The sequence below is a fragment of the Blennius ocellaris genome, assembly GCF_963422515.1.
Source record: "Blennius ocellaris genome assembly, chromosome: 11".
Lineage (NCBI taxonomy): Eukaryota > Metazoa > Chordata > Actinopteri > Blenniiformes > Blenniidae > Blennius > Blennius ocellaris.
This window is the reverse complement of record NC_137660.1, coordinates 9,610,633-9,629,143: the sequence shown is the minus strand read 5'-3', so window position 1 is coordinate 9,629,143 and position 18,511 is coordinate 9,610,633. Positions and strand designations below refer to the sequence as shown.

Here is an 18,511-nt window from a genome sequence, read left to right as displayed (position 1 = left end):
TTTATTGAAAATCAATGACTTCACTTTTGTGTTTATATACAGCAGTTTATTGTACATTTATTGACATTATCATTATTATTGGTGCACCGGGTAGCACATTTGGGTAAAACGTCATATATATATATTGAAGAACAAACTAAAAAACAAACAAACAAACATGCGAGAGACAGGCACTTGTAATATCAGCCTTCCAGAGGACACATAAACCAGAGGGGAGAAGCGAAGTAGTGTGTGGGTGAACTTCAGGCTAAAAAGCACAATTTAAAAGAGAAGGAGACACACCATGTGTCTGTTGATAACAACTACAGTTTGATTAATCACCAAATCTTAATTTTTTTTTAAATTCAAGGGCAGATTTGACATGTTGCCCATTAGTTTACACTGATTTCACAGCAGACGTGTTTCCAGTACCACCACCAGGGCAGACTCTTTAGATTGAAAACTGATCCACCTCCATGACTACTTAGTACATTTGTATCTGATTCAATCATGCAATTGTGATTAACTCCTATTTTTTAATTCATATATTAACTATTTCTAAGCACTCAGCAGGTTCATTTGTCATGTTGTGCTGTAAAACATAGAATTAATGGAAAGGAAAATGCTGACTGCAGTGCAGGGTAAAAAAAAAAAAAAAAGGAAATCTGCCACTGAGGTACTAATGGGCTGTTTATTTCAGAACTACTCTAAACCATCTTTTGAACTTCTCACATTGTGTCCCTACAACCCACACAAGCGAGATTGGGCTTTCACTCTCCACAGTCGAATGGCTCGTAAATGCTTGTTGCAGAGTGGCTCTCAATTTTATTGGCAAAGAAGACGGAAGACATTCAGTCGAACAGCTTGGCCGCAATGGCTTTGCCGTCATATTTGGAGCCTTTTCCGTCAAACTCGGAGGGAAGGATGTCCGCGTCAAACTCCTTGTAATAGTTCTCCAGCTCGTCTCCGTGAACGAACACCTAGAGCAAGGAACAGCAGCAGCTCGTTAGAGACATTTCACAAGGAGCCACGACTTTTCCGAGAATTTCGGCACGCGTTGATGTGACGCACCCTCTCGAGCAGCTTGCTCTTCATGAGCGGTTTGACCACGTTGTAGGTGGTGGTGAAGTACCAGGGCTGGTGGATGAAGTGCACGGCTTTGAAACGGGCGGGGAAGGAGTCCTGGCGGGAGAGGGAGGAAGCGGCCACTTTTGTTCAGAGGGACGTCACCTTGGGTCAACGCGTCTCACAACTCTATCAACAGTTCACCCACCTGCAACATGTCCACCATCTTCTTGAGCTCCGTGGGTTTGATTCCCGACGCCTGCTGCATGGTGAAGCCTTTGAAGTTCTCGATGATGCAGAAGCCGTTGATCTGAGTCTCCTCATTCTCCAGGAGCTTCTCCAGGATCACACAGTAGGCACGCAGGATCTGAGCACACACACACAAACACGTCCACGTGCTCAGCATCATCAATCCCCCCTCGTGGATTCACTTCGTTGGCAGGCACAAATATCGCCATTATACCTCGTCGAAGGTGATCTCCTCGTAGTCCCAGTTCTCGATGTTGAAGAGCAGAACCACGCGGCCGTACTTGTCCCTGCTCTGCAGGATGCCGGGGTATCCGGCCTCGATGGTGCTGCGAACGGCCTCCGGGGTCAAATTCTCAAACAGCTCGGGGTAGTCCTTCCTGAAGCGCACGTAGCCTGGGTACAGAACAAGGCAGGATTATTCGAGACTCCTCTCAATCTCCTCACAAGCTAATCTTTCTCACCGGTTGCCTCATCATGCTCTCGTGGGCACGTAAGATAGACCCTGTTGGTACGCTGACGTCTAGACGGTTCGGACGTACCCTTCATGAGCTCGAAGGCCCTGGGGACGTCGTATTTCCTGGCGCGGATGAATCGGACCAGCAGACTGTCTGGTTTCTCTCCGAAGGTGTCCTGCACCCCCTTGGCCAGGTCGTCGCCCCCGTCGGCCTTCTCCTTAATCATGGCTCGCAGCTCCTTGGCCGCGGACACGCGCTTCTCATCCGTCTCATTCAGCTCGTCCTTGGCCTGCAGACACCAGCCGGAGGGTTCACAGTCTACAGTCTTTTACCTTACGTCACATTATCATTTCTCTTGATACTGCATCAAATGTACACAGTCTTGAAAGTAACGACATCTTTCTTCATAGAAGATCTGATTTTGCGGGTTTCTGAGAATCAATATGTGAATCAGCAATGAAACTTGTGATTATTTCTATTTAATTCTTAATTTATGATTGAAAGAGACATTTCCGATAAAGTTTTGAAACCAATTACAACTCTTTAATAACTTAAAGATTTATAAAGCTGGCATATCTTCTTAAACCCAGACCTGAACTGACCAGTAAAGCTGTGTTAGTGAAATGGGAAACGAAGGCTGTTGTGTATGTGACCTGTTGATAGCAGCAATTATAGCTATTAATAAGAGCTCAATGTACCATATTTTAGATTTTTCAGGAGCTTCTATTCGGAATATAGGTACACACTTAAAATAAAAAATTTTGTGAGATGTAAGATCATTTCAAGTATGTCCATCCACAAACATGAGTTTTGATGGTTTCAGAGAATTTAAACAACCCTCTCCTGCTTTGACATTCTGACATCACTCCTGCCCGCTACAGACCGATGTGTTGGGCGAGGGAGGAGGAGTCGCTACCTTCTGCCTGGTGTGGTCCGGCAGGTTAGCGCAGGGTCCAAACACTGGCCCGTGGTCTTTGACAGTGAGTCGCTCCAGCTTGGCCCTGAGAGCCTGCTCCTCCTCCGACACCATGCGGTAGGTTCCACTCTGGAGAGAGAGAGAGAGAGAGAGAGAGAGAGAGAGAGAGAGAGAGAGAGAGGGAGAGAGAGAGAGAGAGAGAGAGAGAGAGAGAGAGAGAGAGAGAGAGAGAGAGAGGGGGAGAGAGAGAGAGAGAGAGAGAGGGAGAGAGAGAGAGAGCTTCAAATGCATGAAGGTACATCCAGTGGCGTTTGAGTCCAAGAAAATAACCTGATGTTAAGTCCTGATTAGCACATTAACTTCTCCTTAAAGTGACAATATTGCTGACTTTGGCGTTTGTATGCGTTACACATCTGGTTTCCTCCAACAGGCCGGAAACAAGTCGTTTGATCGGTGAGTTGGTGACTCTAGAACTGTCCCCTGATGGACTGATGTGTCCCCTGCAGCCACTGGCTTCAATGCTGTGTGAGCTTTAATCAGAAATAATGGGGGATGTTTCTCCATTGGATGAAAAAGGTTGTGGGTTTTTTTTTTTTATATGGATGGCAAATTACAAAAAAACAATACAACTGGTTTTACGTAAAACAGTGACAGTGCATTGCAGTGCTGGTTTAGGAAAGCTTAGAAACTATATTCTTTAAACCTTTTAGGATAAGCTCGCTTACAAGTTGACACAAATAAAAAAAATGTTTTAAATGACTGCAAAGTTACTGAATTTCAAGTTAAACCGATTCATTATGAATTACCTTGGCAAAAACTTTGTTTAGACCCACAACATTGATGGTATTTTTTTTTATTTTTTTTTTTTATACAAACTTAACAATGAAATTATTCAAATGAATTGGGAGAAATTTAAAGGCTATTTTTCCTGCAATGAAGAAGTCAAACTGTCTGAGGGGCAGTTGGGGAGCAGCTGGCAGTTTACAACAAATGACTCCATTAGAAAAAAGCCTTCAAATGGTTTAAAACCACTCGGTGTACACTCCTTTCACAAGACTCGCTGGTGTTGTGTGTGTTTTCGGACACACAAATGAAATCTAATCCACGTGAGGCCGGCCGGGCGCTGCAGGATCAATGGGAGCCAGTGTTTTGGTTAATCTCCTTCACATGAGTCTAGCGAGGCTCGTAAATACACGGTAAGGACCGCGAGTGGACTTGAGGCGGGGATCAGAGATTAGCAGCTCAAGCTACTGTCGCCCGTTGGCGGGACTCGTAACAAGAGGCTTTTGGAGTTGGGAAATGTTGAGCTGCGACTCAATGCGAGTTCCAAGGAGATGAATGGATGTTTGTCCTCTGTGAGGGCGGTGATGCCTTTTTTTTTTTTTAACCAGATGTTCCTTCCACCTGTTAAACTGAAGAGCAACGTGTGAAACGCCATCGCCGACTGAGGCATCAGTTCAATTGGAAGTGAGAATACTTACAACCACAGCCATGTCTTCTGTTTTTCTTCAATGAGCTCCGTGCAGTGCTGCGAGGACACAAGAAGGGTGTGATTGTTATTCTACATCCCATCATCATCATCAAACAACAACAACAAAAATATGGGTACCGTGCACTCAATAATAATCCCCTTCATCCCATCCTCTCAGTACCTTTTCTATATTTAGCTCCCTTCCACTCCTGGATGATTTATTGGGAGATTTAAAGGAGGAGAGCCTTTCTGTTTCATAATCAACACCTGGAACCGGCACAGCAGCTGTGAGGGACTCATCCTCCCGGAAAATACAACATTTATACTGAATATGTACAAATAAACACACAAACATATATTTGAAGGAGACAGGTCTGAACAGACTGGGCGGTTTTAGTGTTTTTTTTAATATATTTTTGGTTGTTTTGTTGAGGTTTAGTGGAGAATAAAAGACAACTTATTGTCCTAATCACTTTATTCTCAAGGAGCTTTATAATAAATCCTGACACCCTGTGAAGCAGCGCAGCTGGGAGATTAACAAGTTTCTTTGTATCGGAGCAACACGGGACGTGAGAGCGGCTCCCATGATGCACCACCGCCATGAGCAGCGATCTTTCTTCTGAAGCAATAAACAAGCCGCTCATTGATTGTGAAAATGTAAAGTCGCCCGTAACATTCGTATATTTCATTCTTCAGAAACGGAGGAAGAAAGAAAGAAAGAAGCTTAACGAAGAGAGTCGGAGCGAAATGAGAGGAGGAGGCCCGGGGGTTCCTACCTGAGTGTCGCCGTGGAGACGCTGTCGGGGGGGAGTGGAGGTGGTCTGTGCAGAGCCGGGTGGCCGGGACCTCCGATTTGTAGCGGCGGGATCAGTGGCGTCACACCAGATCACACCCATCAGATTTCTTTCAATCAGCATAAAAAGTGACAGGGGGGGGAGTGAAAGGGGAGGTCACTGGGAGGCGCTGACGGCCAATGGTGGAGGCTCTCGCATGGTGAAAGGCAGGAGCGGGGGGGGGGGCATTTGTGCATGATGTAATGTGGAGTGTACACTTTAGGTAAGAGGTGATTTGGGGGGGGGGGATTTGACTTACATTCCACAAAGACTTGATTGGAGTGAAAAGTGACCATTGTGACGGCAACGTGAACACACTCAGGGTGAGAGGAGGAGGAGGGGGGAGGGGGGGAGGGGGGGCGATGAAAATGCCCCATTTCACAAGTTTTAATACGTTTCTCGCTGAACCATCAGCTGTAAGGAATCGCTTTCTTCCAGTTGAAGCTGCTTTTCAAGTGAGAAGAATAATTTGAGTTTTCCTCGACTTAACGACCATAAAGCTGCGAAATATATATTGTATACATTCACACATGCGATTAGTTGTCGTTAACTGATGCAGAGGGAGAAAATTCCTGAGGAACATATCAAAAAGCAGCTCAGAAAAATCCGAGTGACCTTTGACCTTGGAAGGTTTGATCACCTCCATCTTTGCCCGAGACTGAATTTCGTATGACATCGTTCATCAGAGGCAGGCAGTCGTTTTCTATGGTTTCCCTGATTCTGCATTTCTCCAACTACCTCTTACAACCAAACACATAATTAACACATTTAATTAATTTTGTGTATATATATATATATATATATATTTTTTTTTTTTTTTGCCCATTTTGGGATTTTTGAGAAAATGCCAATAATTACTACTCATGAATGTTCTGCTTTAAAGTTCTCATTAATGCACATAAATAATGTTTTGCCTCAGGAAAGCACATCTGTATTTGATCATTGCGCTCACAAAACAAGCAGTAATACATATTTATCAGCCTTTAATTGTAAATAACTCAACAGATTGTAGGAGACACGTACAGAATAATCTATGAGGCACTTCTGACACAAATCCACTGAGAAAAGTATTTTAATAAATATGTTTTTGAAGCTACAAATGTGTGTGATTTTGGTTGGTTTTGCACATTTGCCAAAGATTTTTTTTAATCAATAAATAGCACATGTTTTTTTTTTCTAACTATTGTGACTTTATAAAATGTTTATGGTTCATAGTCATATGGTTCCATGGAAATCTCAGAAAGAAAACACACTTTCAAATATGATGTAGATACGTAAAATAAATGTAGGATATTTTGAGAAAAAAGAACAAGAACAGTAAACTTCAGCAACACACTGGCAAACTGAAGCAGTGAAAAAAACACAAGAAACTCACCAAGCAAGCATTAGTTAAAATAAATAAATAAATAAGACAATAGACAGACCAGCTGTGTCAAACGCCATCATCACCTGATCCATATGTACACTTATTGCATATTTTCACACACACACACACACACACACACACACACACACACACACACACACACACACACACACACACACACAGCAGTAAACATGGACCAGCAGTCCTTCCAGCGATCAGATTATTTGTTGCACATACGCAGATCTCAGCACCTTAACCATAAAGACACTGCACATGTGACGCTCGCCGCCAGAGTTGTGCCGCAGGAGGTCGTGTTGACATCATGTGATGTCACGTCGAGAAGGTCGAGGTACAAACAATCACGGCTGCTTTATGTGCCGTGAGGCTAAAGTGTTGATTTTTGTTATTGTTTGGGTTCAAAATGATGTGAGTCAATGAAAAGTAGATGGAGGTGGAACCCTGGTATTTCTGTCCACTTTGAATTACCAGTGTTTGTTTGTAATATCATCACTGTACACGTACCTCAGGGACTCTGGTGAGACACAATTCACTTAAAATACAATGATATACCGTATGTATGTTGTGTTTATTGTAATGGTACAATTGCCTCTCCATGCAGATTTGCCTACAGCCAACACAGTTCAGACCTGCAGTGCGTTATCGTGTGCTTCATGTTTGGAACTTGGGCCATTTTTTTGGCCTTTTTTCCAGAGCCCCGGTAGCTCCAACGTCACCGACACGCGTTTTCTCCCTGATACGATGACGACTAAATAGTAATCTGCTAAACCAGGCCTGATCTGCTCAATAAAGCGATTTGAGGAACCAAATTAGACGGATTTGACCAACAATGCCATGTTGTGTTCTCTCGCTGTTGCCTGATCTGAAAGAGGCAGGTTCAGGTCCTTTAAATGTATGAGTGAGAGAACAAAGAGGCTGAGGAATGAGGAGTGTGTGTGTGTGTGTGTGTGTGTGTGTGTGTGTGGGGGGGGGGGGGGTCCTAACAACTATTATGTGGTTTTAAAACAAAATGTACAGCTCCACCTGCTGTACATTTTTTTTCCCCCCATACCCACATCTAAATTTCTTCATTTAATTTCAATATATGTGTTTAATATGAGTAGAACAAGACGACGGCGACGTTAGAGACCTGCAGACGCTCACTGGGACTGTGGGATTCGGGTATTTGACACAATCGGGCCACAAGGAAACTCCAGTGTTGGTGCGTCTGCACATTCATCCGAAAAATTGCATATTTATGGGGGGTGGAAAAAAAATACTCTCCAGCATTTTGTGAATTGTAAGATAAAAAATAAATTAAGATAAAAGATAATTAGCAAATCCCAGAAACCCTTGATCCAACTTTTGAGTTTGAACTTTTAACCTTTTGGAGGCACCAACTTTTCAATGTAATCAGCGTCATATTTAATACATTTAATGTGTTTTGTTTGCTGAGCCAAAGAAAAATTCCACTCAGGTGGACAAAAAAAAATCTTAAAGTTCAAGCACCACTATGTCACCTAGTTTGTACCTTTATCTTGGTTTTAAATCCAAGTTGAAGTCATTTGCTGAAGTTTACTTGCAAAACTCCCATATTTATCCAAAAATGTGGCGATTCCCAAATAAGTTCATGAAAGCAACAAGAAGTAGGTCCGTGTGTACTGGGAAATTTATAACTAGTTTTCATTTTTAAATTTTTTCAGAGGTTACATCAGTGCTTGTTTGGCAGAATGATTCTCTTGTAATGGTCTCGAGTTGTTCGCTTACCTGCGATCTGCATTTGTTTTCAGTCAGATGGACTGAGTGGCTGTTTTCCTGTCTTCATCCTGCTGACAAACATGACTGTGGGCAGAAGTTACTTTAGTTGACCTCATTACCAGACCGACTGCTTCTTCTATAGATCTTTGATACTTCAACCCAAACAAGGAGTGAAAACGACAAACTGATTCACAATGACACTTTTATTTCAATATTTAGGAGCAGCTTACAATAGAACACGATGAAGCACCACTCTCACAACCCAATATCCTTTCATAGCAGTTTAGTCCAATAACCCATTAAATAAATTGCACAGTTTAAAATACAATTGTTTCACACACCGTCTTTGAGACGGCGAGACGCTTTTTAAAAAGCTGCAAACAGGTTTGAACGAGCAGCATTTCTGGTCTCAGATCTTCCAATGTATTTATTTAGTTTACTTTTCGGGGATCATGAACGAAAAACAATCTTCAGACCTGAACTGCAAACTGTCCACATTAAATGTTTCACCGTCACTGTAAAAACACCAACTCTTCAAATATCAAGAATGCGACGATGAGCCTGACCTTTGACACGTCTGCAGGTTAAACACCTGAACCCCAGTAAGAAAATATGCTTCATTGACAACAATGAATAAGTTATAAAGTGGATTCTAACACTGAAGTTTGTCTCTGAAATGACAAAGTCCATCTTTTACGAGCCGAGGTTCGATGGACAAGACGACAGTTCACAGAACCGTCTCCCCTCACGAGGTACATCCCGCTGACCGCCACCGATACCAATCGCTCTATTGGCTTTCGGCGACGCCGTCGGGCCAGTACTCGTCGTGCATGTAGTGGTTGGAGGAGGCGAAGCTGGGCTCCAGCGGAGCGTCGTCGTCCCGCAGCCCCGTCTGCAGCTCCCGCTCCCATTCGCCCTCCACCAGCTTGTAGAGGTCCAGGGAAGCTCGGGCGTCCTCCACGGAGCAGTGCCCGCTCCTCCCGGCCTGCGGCGCCGCCAGACAACGACAGTTACCAAACCTGGATCGGCAAGAACACGCCAAAACGTCTGCTTTGACACTCACCTGGATGTGGCGGTTCAGCAGCTTCCGGGACAGGATTTTGAGGGAGGCGCAGCGTTCCCGGGGGAAACCGGCCAGCCGGCCGAGGAGCCGGGCGGTGCTCGTGTCCCGGACCATGTGACCTGGGTGGAGCAGGTCCAGAGCCTCGAAGTCGTGGTAGACGGAGTGACCGACGACCACTTTGCCTTCAAGTATCTTGAGGACCTAACAGGATAAAGACAAGCGCGCACAGGTGTCAAACTAGAAACCGGCATTTAATCAAAAGGAGCAGGAGATGTTTGGAATTAAGCGCCGATCAATTCCCGTCTGCACGTTAAGGCGAGCCCTCACCTGCTCCCTGGCCTCTGCGAAGGGCATGGCGTTGTGCAGGTGGCGCCTCCGGATGCCACTCCAGCGAGTCCGGAAGTTTGTGACGGGCAGATGTGGCTTCACGTACTTGTCCAACAGGACGTTGCCGTGGTAATCCAGGACGCTACAGCGGGCCAGCTCGCTGCAGCGCCCGCCGGGTCCCGTCCCCACCATCTCGCAGTCCAACGCCACCACCGTGGTCGGACATGTGCCGAGGCACGGCGAGCTCCGGCCGCTGGCCGGGGGACTGGCCTCAGAGCAGAAACCGCTGTCCACCTCCCAGCTGTCTGCCAGGGTCGCCGCTTTGGCCAAAGTCAATCCTTGTTTACATTCTTCCTGAGTTTTATTCCCGCAGTGCAAATTTTGGTTCACTTGGTTGGCCTCTCTCGATTTGCTCTCTCTGCTCTGTTCGTGTGGATCCAAGTGATCGTCAGTCTCTGGTTTATTAAGCTTTACGTTGGCGATGGTGAACTTCTGCTGCCGTTTCTTCCGGGCTCTTGCAGCCTGCATGGCACAAACCAGCATGGCTCTTTTTCTCAGATACCTGTAGTTGCTCAGAAGGCTCTGCGATGAGGCTTTACACCTTCTTGACGTTTCTGCCATTATTAAATAGACGAAGTGTTTTTCGAGTCATTTCTGAGAGAGAAAAAGAAAAAAAACTTCAGTAAGCAAAAGCAGTAATAACTCATTTCAGTATAAAAAATACATAAGTGAAAAGATTATCAGCGACTTTTCATGATACATCTTTACAGGGTACCTCTGGCCCCTCAAGCGGTTACATAACATGGGTGAGAGTTTTGAACGTTCTGTACAGAAAACATGTGAAGCAAGGCACATTTAATTCTCCGTCACTACTGATACGGTTCTCTGAATTTTACAATGAAATACAGTGAAATCAAGCAATGAAAACGCTTAATCTTTAGCGATTACAATAATTAATCTACTACTTAATGGAAAGCCTGAGCAAACATTTAGTGCTTCAAGGACTGATTACAGTTTGTCAGTAGATTAGTGCAAATCCAAACCTTGTACATGTTTATCATTTATCACCTTCGAAAAAACGTCGAGACTTAACGTGTCTTCAAATTACCCCTAGATTAATGTTGCTTTGGCTCTCCGGATATAAATACAGTCTGAGGTCAATCCATCTCTAAGAATCAAGCGGCTAAATAAACAAACTTCGGGATTAAACCATTTTTTACAGTTATATTGAATTAGCTACTCGGTGAAGAAAACCACGTAGCATTTCGCTAACTCGTGAAATCCACGTTTAGTTGAACAGCAACGTCATTTACATATCCGGCATTAGACAAACCACGAACTGCGAGTTTGTTCCCCGCATTAAAGAGTCAAAATAATTAAATAATCAAGATAAAAGTGTGAACTTTACCAGCTTTAGAAGCACGTGTCCGGGTGGGAAATGTCCTGACACGTTTTCTTGCATCCGCTCGTCTGTGGTTGGCTGCTTTTCTTCTTCGTTTGATGTTTTTAGGACAATCGTGTAGTGTGTGTGGTGTCCCCATCTATGGGTCGGATGTAGGAATGCACTAAAAAAAAACAACCAATACCACTCCTGCCAATAATGACGACGCGCAGCTGCAGTGTTTTCAAATAAACTATGAAACGCAGAATCACAAATTTGCTGTATCATTGCAGCTCGTGGATCAGAACAAAAGTCAAATGATCAGACACGTTTTTGGGCTGGAGGTGAAACAACTTTAAACTGGAAAACAATGCTTCAAATCACCACAAGTGGCATGTAAGAAAAACAAGATCAAATTTTTTTTCAGTTGAAAAGGTTCAATCAAAAGGCTACTATTTGGTTTATCTTGACAACTACTTTCGATGATTAAAAAATGTCCCTTCAGCAGATTGTGTGACGTCATTGCACTGCAAAACAGGCAAGTATTTTAAACTCTAAAACCTGCGTCATCTTAAGTCATCGCAGAAATACAACTAACATCAAAACAGCGTGAAAAGCTTTGAAAACTCTGTTGGGACTAGATTTATAAGTCTGCATTCTCTTACAAATGTTGACGTGACTTGTGTGGTCTGCATAACTGGATTCATATTTACTGACATGACATCGCTGGACACTTTTCTGCAGTTCCATTACAAAAGGAGTTTGGTTTTACACCAAATGTTTTTTTTTCCCCAATGGAAGAGTAGATGGAGGTCGACTCAAAAGATGAATTATTTTCAATTCATTGTGTACTGAAAGTGTGAGGTGCTGAACGTCTTCTCATTTATAAATAAACTAGAACGGGCCTCAGTAGAGTGTATACCTTCGCCAACGCCACATTTGTTGCAGAACAGAGTTAGCAGCATGTCAACCGTATCGGTATTTAACGGTGTGAAATGCTGAGCGGGTAGCATCTCTATGGCAACAGACACCAATCTCCTTTGTCCTCCATGAGGCGCCTCTCCCGTCTGCTTTTTTGAGACTTTTTTTTGGCATTTATTCAGAAAGTTAGCCGCTCACATCTTAAAATCTAATCGATTGGTCCTTGGATGATGACAAATCCCCCCCTGAAGATTTCATGCAAGTCGGGTCAATATTTTTTGTGGAAAGTAAATAAATACACACGTATAGACCAATAAATAAATGCAGACAAAAACAAACTTCCCCCAATGTTTGTTGGTAAAGGTAATGATATTTCCCAATCTAATCATCTCCTTTCAAGTTCCATCAATATGTTCGGAAAATTTTTACATCAACTGAGACAAAGATACATATAAAAAAAAAACCCCACTACATTATTGGTCATTGAACCTGCTTTTTTAATCTCCACTCCAAGTTAAATCACTTTTCTCAGAGAAAGCTGAAGAATTAAATAACACGTTTGTATTGTGTTCTGAATGAAACGGCCCTCGTACACATGAACCTGTATAGCAGTTTGGATTCACAAGATTCAGACTGAAAAACATTTTTTTAGCTTCATCTGCAGAGTTTACACTCATGAATGAGATCGTACAGTTTCATTTGTTTTGTGGGCTTTTTTTTTATTTCACAATCCTTCCAAATGTACAAAAACAAAGACGTGTTACGAAAAAAAAAAAAAAAAAAAAAAAAAAAAAAGAAAAGAAAAATAATTCACCATTACCACGATCCCCTGTGATGATGACGATATAAAACCAAAGCGACAGATAGCGGGCAACTGGTATCGAACCAAAGTGCATCAGATTGAGGTGTAGCAAGACACACCATGGGAAACAAAAAAAAATTAAAAAAATTAAAAATAAATTTTTCAAAAGCTGTCCCACACTTTCCCTAAAAATTGGTTTTGGAAACATGGGGCGGACCCAGGCCCCCACCTCTCCACAATATTCCCAGAGCATGAGGAGGACCTAAAAGGGGGGGGGGGGGGCGCCGCGTCTTCTCGACTCGGGCTTCAGAGCATTCGGTTGTTCACTAAGACAGTGGGGTACAATTTAGTTCTTATTTGTCCCAAATCATCCTCCTGATCCTGTCGTGTCGGGGGAGGGGAGGGAGAGAGATGGGGGGGCGGTGGTGGGTTGATGTCGAGTTCATTTGCGGAGCTTTTATAGATCCTCCTTCTTCTTCTTCTTCTTGGGCTCTTCCTGCATGACCAAGGGGTTGGAGGCCTCCTTCTTCAGGTAGGAGACGAAGTCGCTCACCTCGCGTCCTCCCTGCAAGCAGAGCGGTGGGACGGGACGGTCAGCGGGAGGAAGCACACCGGGTTTTTACGTGCTGCTGCGTCAATACTCACCTCGTATCTCTGTGGGTTCATCTTGCGTCCGGCTGGAGAGAAGTAGATTGTGGGGAAACTGCAGAAATAAAAAAATAAATAAAAATAAAGTAGGAGATGGATGAGAAATGTCAGAAAATAATTTATATAGCAACACATGGATGTAAATTTTTTTATTTAAAACCTTTAATCACATGAAGAGCTAACTAAACATGCAAGTTTAAATCAAAGTGTCAAATGGTAAATTAAGCTGCCGAACCCGATTAAATAAAACTGGACCTATAAGCATATCTTTTTTTTTTTTTTTTTCAAACATTTGTATTTCATCACTGTGAATACAGACGTCGTGCGACTTGAAGCACAAGGAGTCTGAAAGTTAAATGAAGTGTCGACTCACCCGCTGACTTCGTATGGAGGCGGCACATCGTTGGCCGTGGCGTCCATCTTGGCAATGACAACGTTGGGATCGCCGGCCAGCTGTAGAAGCAAGAGGAGGAAAAACGTCAGCCGTTTGGCATTTTACCTCTAAAAATCGGTAAAGTCTTCATTTATTCTACACGAGGTACGCAGACCGAGCCAGAAACAGAAAAGTCACCCGCCCATCGCAGCCAGCAAAAAAAAAATGTAAATATCCAATTGAAGGCCTCTCCTCACCTTCTCTCCCAGCTCATTGTATTTGGGCTCCAGGCTCTTGCAGTGTCCGCACCACGGGGCGTAGAACTCGATCAGCACGTCTTTGCTGTCGTCGTTGACGATGGAGTCAAAGTTCTCGGCCACGAGGACCTGCAGACAACCAGCGCACGGGGAAGTATTACAATTACGACGACCGGTCGTGGCTGCGTCGTTCCTGTCAGACGTAAAGCGCAGCTCAAAGAGGAGAGATCGAGAAACGGATGTGCCGCTTTGTGTCCCGTTATTTTTAAATACCCCGCACATTCAGAATGAGTAACGGTATTCTGTGCATCGAGCTACAATTAAAAAAAAAAAAGGAAAATTGTAAACTCCTCTACATTTAACACAACAGGACTGGAAATGGGGGGGAAACAAACAAATCCTCAAAATGCGCTCACCTTCACAGGGCCGTCGTTGTCCTCGGGGACGGGCTCTGACTTGAGGTAACGCTTCACCTTTCCGTCAAAATAGTCCTGCAGGAAACGCTCCAAAGCCTTTCCATCACGCCTGTTTCAAAACAAAGACATTAAAGGAGTCAGTGACTAAATGAATTTCTCATGAAAAACAGGTTTAGCAACAAAAAAGGAAAGAAAGATGATCCTATTCTGAGGACTGTGACGGTTCTATGGTCTAAAAAGCTAAAGCGCTCCTCGGCTCGTCCAGGACTCACGAGAACTCCTCCGACATGACGAATTTGTCCCCCTTGGCGCTGCGGATGGCCACCACAGGCAGTTCTCCCGAGCTGCCCGCCATCCCGAACTCCGACATGTCGTGGCTGAACATGTTCTTGTTGGCCACAGCGAAGTTGAGCTTCTTCCCCTGGTCCAGGAAGCCTTTGGCCACTTTCATCACCCTGCCAAGGTCGAGACGCGGCGTCAGCCCGTGGAATCCAAACACCAGAGATCAAAAGAGGCGAGCGGACTCCTACCGGTTCCTCCAGTAGTTGGAGCCTTTGGGGTTTTTCTCGTAGTCGACGTCGTAATACGCCACCAGCAGGTCTTTCCCCTTCAGCTGATCCTTGTTGTCGTCCGTCATGTGGGGACAAATGCCAAAGCTGAGAGCAAGAGAGAAAGTAACACGTGAGCTCAAAGAGAAACTGAAACAATCCAGTGATAATTCAACAACGGCTGTATCGTCCACGACTCTTAAGTGTCTCAAGCTTGTGTTTGTTGAGCTGAGCAGAGTTGAATCACTCTAAAGATTAGGTTCACATTGAGTCAAATACATTCTACAAAAGAAAGGCGGAGATGCTCCACACGGACTGATGTGAACTCATCTGGATGATATGATCCAGGTTTGTGACCGTCGGGACTCTTTGTGTACATTTGGAGCAAAACAGTCGTTTGTTCAGTAATGGATTACATAGCAGTCAGTGTATCAACCCTCTGTCACCTCCATCACCTGGTGGGGCAGTTATGTCACTTGTTTTGGGGCAGCAATTATCTCGTCTTGAGTTTTTTTGTGTTCATGCATTCTAATAATCACAAGTGAGTCTTTGCTCACGCAGCATTTGAGCTCCCTTCATCACTAGAAGAACCGATCGGAGGCTTTTTAATGGAACATTTGTCCATTTCAGCAGCGACATGAGAGTTTTGTCTTCGACGCCTTTTGCAGCCTGATGATGAACTTTTGAATAAAGTGTGTTGGCTACACTTAAATGAGAATGCAGAGAGAGGGACTTCCAGATCAACTGTGAGGTAATGATCTTGTCTAATGAGCTCTGCCTCAGCTGCCGGCCTTCTGAAGACGAGCCACACCACCAATCTGATGAAGATTCCTCTTTCCAATCTCAAAACAGGACGATCGGATTCCCCATACTGCCTGAACAGAGCGAGGCTCAGCGCGTTTGGACCCCTCGCCTGTCGCACGAGGTCACGTTGGCACTGAGCCCCGCATGTAAACATGCACCTCTTATTATTGACAGTGTGTCCAACTGCAGCCAGGAATTATTAACTGCAATGTACTTTGCCCAGAAAACATTTTTTTTTTTTGCTGCATGACCAAAAACCGACAGACAAAAGCCACCACGCCTGTGTGCTGAGGAGCCGCCTCTACTGAAGATGACTCACATGTTGTCCTGAATGAATCTTTTGACTTTGTTGCTGGTGAATTTGTCCTCGGTGAATTTGACCGAGCTGTCTTCGAACTTGCTGTTGAGCCGCGGAGGACGGAACAGGACGACTCCCCTGGAGGACAAACAGTGCAAAACGTCAAGACTTTATCCAAGCGCTTAACAGAAGCTGCCCTGCAAGATCTGCCTGCTCTGTGCAGCAAAAACAAAACGAGTGCACTCACTCTCCATCGATGCCCTGACTCTGTAGGAGGGCCTCCAAGTTGGTGTGGGCAAATCGGTAGTTGTCCCTCAATGCGCTGGCTGCCTTCAGGAACTCGGTCTGCGACGCACTCTTGTCATCGGCAAAGAATCCTGGAGAGGAAAACATGAATGTCCATCAGAGTAGGAAGCAGCACAATCTCACTACCAAACAAGCGGTCTTGAAACCCGAGTGCCAGAATGAGGACGTCTCCAGTATCAGAAGGTGAACTCACCGATTACACTCGCATCGCGATCCGCAATAAACTTTTCAAAGTCAGCTTCAGTCTTGAGCTCCCCAGAAGCTGGACCGGCCTGCTTCTTCAAGAAGCTGACAATCCCGTCTGCACAGAGAAAGACGCACAAACCAGTGAGAAGATGGGAGCAAGACGGGGAAATAAAAGTTCACCACAGCAGGAATAAGAGGCGAGATTATACCTGCAGACCGAGGACCCTCATAGGGACCCGTCTCCTCTCCGTCCCTGAAGATCTTCAGGGTGGGGTAGCCACTGACTCCATACTTGGTGCATACATTGCTGTTGGAAGTGCAGTCAACCTGGGGAGGGATAAGAACAACTTGCTCTTCAAACGCCCCGACGTTCAAGAGTACAAAAACCACAGTGAAGTGGACAGAGTGGAGGGACTCGTGTTGTGCAATACCTTGGCCAGAGCGACGATCCCCTTCAGACGCGTGGCTGCTGCCTCGTACTCAGGTGCTAACCGTTTACAATGGCCACACCTTGAGGATATGAAACAGGAGATACACATCAGCTTTCACGCCACATGACCATCCTGAGGGATTTTACTGTGTGGAATTTGATACTGCAGGCATTTTTCTGTTTTAATTGCTAAAATAAGTACAATTACGTCACGTTAAAAACAAAAAAAGGACTTATTAGTAATATTTTTCTCTCCATCTGATCACATACCCACATTTATCTGACAGCACTCACAGTTGAATAATATAATTAAGTTAGGATTGATTTTTTTTGTAACATCATCCCACAACATCATGGGATTGTTTTATTGTTTGTAGTTTTAATTCACAGTAACTGCAGTTGCTTTAAATTACTGCAATTACTTCGTCAATTAAAAACCTGCAAAGAAACGTCCTTCAGGGGAAAAAAAACAATTTGCCACCCATCAAGCAAGCAAGTTCTTAAAAGGGTTTTAAATACATTACTTCATTTAAAAAAATGTTTTAATTAAACTTTAATGATAATAATGTCCTGTTAAGTTTTGCGGTATCAAACGTCACAGTTCCACTGTACCAATCAGACGTGGACACCAAAACTTCCCTGGCCAATCACATTGTTACAACAGTGAAAGGCCACGCCCCCAACTTCCTTGTAGCCCCATTAGCGCATAGCTCCCCAATGGAAACGCTTTACTATCATAAAAACACGCCGAAATTAATTCTATTACATGTTTAAAAGTAATCATACCATCCCACACTAGAAGCCCTCGTTTCGCTACGTGAGGCCTTTAAACAGAAACATTATTAATTGTGCTTCAGCGGCCACCTTTCCGCTCCTTGCTAGCATGCTAACAGTTGGTCCACAGCCAGGAAGAAAGGCAAAACAAACACACACTTTTGAGTACAGACACACATCTAGAAAAAAAAATAGAACACTTCTCACCAAGGAGCGAAAAACTCCACCAGGACCAGATCGTGGTCCCCGATCCTGGATTCAAAGTCGTCATCGGTGTACTCGAGCACATCACTGGCCCGCGAGAAGCCGGCGAGAGCGGCCACCAGGATCAGCTTCCACATCGTGCAGCCGAAAGTCCCTCTTCACGCTGGAGGACGACGAGAAAAAGACGCGAACGAGCTCCGTGGCGGCCCCCTTTCTTCAGCTCTTCGGGCTGCAGCTCCTCAGACTGCGCGATACAGAAAGAGAAAGACAAGCGAGGGAGGAGGGGAGGAGGAAGAAGGCTTCTGCGGGCGGCGGAACCTCTCCTAACCACACTGTGGCAGCTTCTCATTGGTCCGCTCCGCACGCCGCTCACACTCCACTGGCCAATCAGGAGTGGGTAAATCACGCAAATGCTCTGAGAGCCCATCAGAAGGCTGCACAATCAGAACGTCTTTCCTGCACGGGGGGAAAAAGCCTTTCTCCGTACTCATAGTTGTCTCACGTCAAGGAGCAATGTTTGATTCAATATTGGAATGTATAATGTTCCTCACACACACACACACACACACACACACACACACACACACACACACACACACACACACACACACACACACACACACACACACACACACACACACACACACACACACATGCCAAGGTATAAATGTTAACAACCTTTCA

At 44.6% G+C, this 18,511-nt stretch overlaps 3 protein-coding genes across 3 annotated transcripts; all 3 read right to left on the bottom strand.

The window, feature by feature from the left end:
* Positions 1 to 830: 830 nt before the first annotated feature.
* rlbp1b (retinaldehyde binding protein 1b) lies at positions 831 to 2,790 on the bottom strand (the record flags this gene model as incomplete). The annotated part of the gene is made up of 6 exons (XM_080505226.1): positions 2,665 to 2,790; positions 1,833 to 2,037; positions 1,508 to 1,686; positions 1,253 to 1,411; positions 1,051 to 1,161; positions 831 to 959 (listed from the first exon to the last, which is right to left on the bottom strand). Exons 1-6 carry the CDS (start codon positions 2,776 to 2,778, stop codon positions 831 to 833), a joined length of 897 nt encoding a protein of 298 aa, XP_080361352.1. The 5' UTR covers positions 2,779 to 2,790.
* Positions 2,791 to 8,343: 5,553 nt separating this feature from the next.
* Positions 8,344 to 10,968, bottom strand: isg20 (interferon stimulated exonuclease gene). Its single transcript, XM_080505231.1, has 4 exons — positions 10,888 to 10,968; positions 9,480 to 10,133; positions 9,153 to 9,353; positions 8,344 to 9,074 (listed from the first exon to the last, which is right to left on the bottom strand). The coding sequence occupies exons 2-4, from the start codon at positions 10,098 to 10,100 to the stop codon at positions 8,877 to 8,879; spliced, it is 1,020 nt and encodes a 339-aa protein (XP_080361357.1). The 5' UTR covers positions 10,101 to 10,133; positions 10,888 to 10,968; the 3' UTR covers positions 8,344 to 8,876.
* A 1,193-nt stretch (positions 10,969 to 12,161) lies between these two features.
* Positions 12,162 to 18,094, bottom strand: pdia3 (protein disulfide isomerase family A, member 3). The gene is made up of 13 exons (XM_080505243.1): positions 17,831 to 18,094; positions 16,851 to 16,929; positions 16,629 to 16,746; positions 16,427 to 16,534; positions 16,175 to 16,304; positions 15,949 to 16,065; positions 14,808 to 14,933; positions 14,550 to 14,732; positions 14,278 to 14,386; positions 13,862 to 13,990; positions 13,605 to 13,684; positions 13,229 to 13,286; positions 12,162 to 13,148 (listed from the first exon to the last, which is right to left on the bottom strand). The coding sequence occupies exons 1-13, from the start codon at positions 17,962 to 17,964 to the stop codon at positions 13,041 to 13,043; spliced, it is 1,479 nt and encodes a 492-aa protein (XP_080361369.1). The 5' UTR covers positions 17,965 to 18,094; the 3' UTR covers positions 12,162 to 13,040.
* Between the last annotated feature and the right edge of the window lie 417 nt (positions 18,095 to 18,511).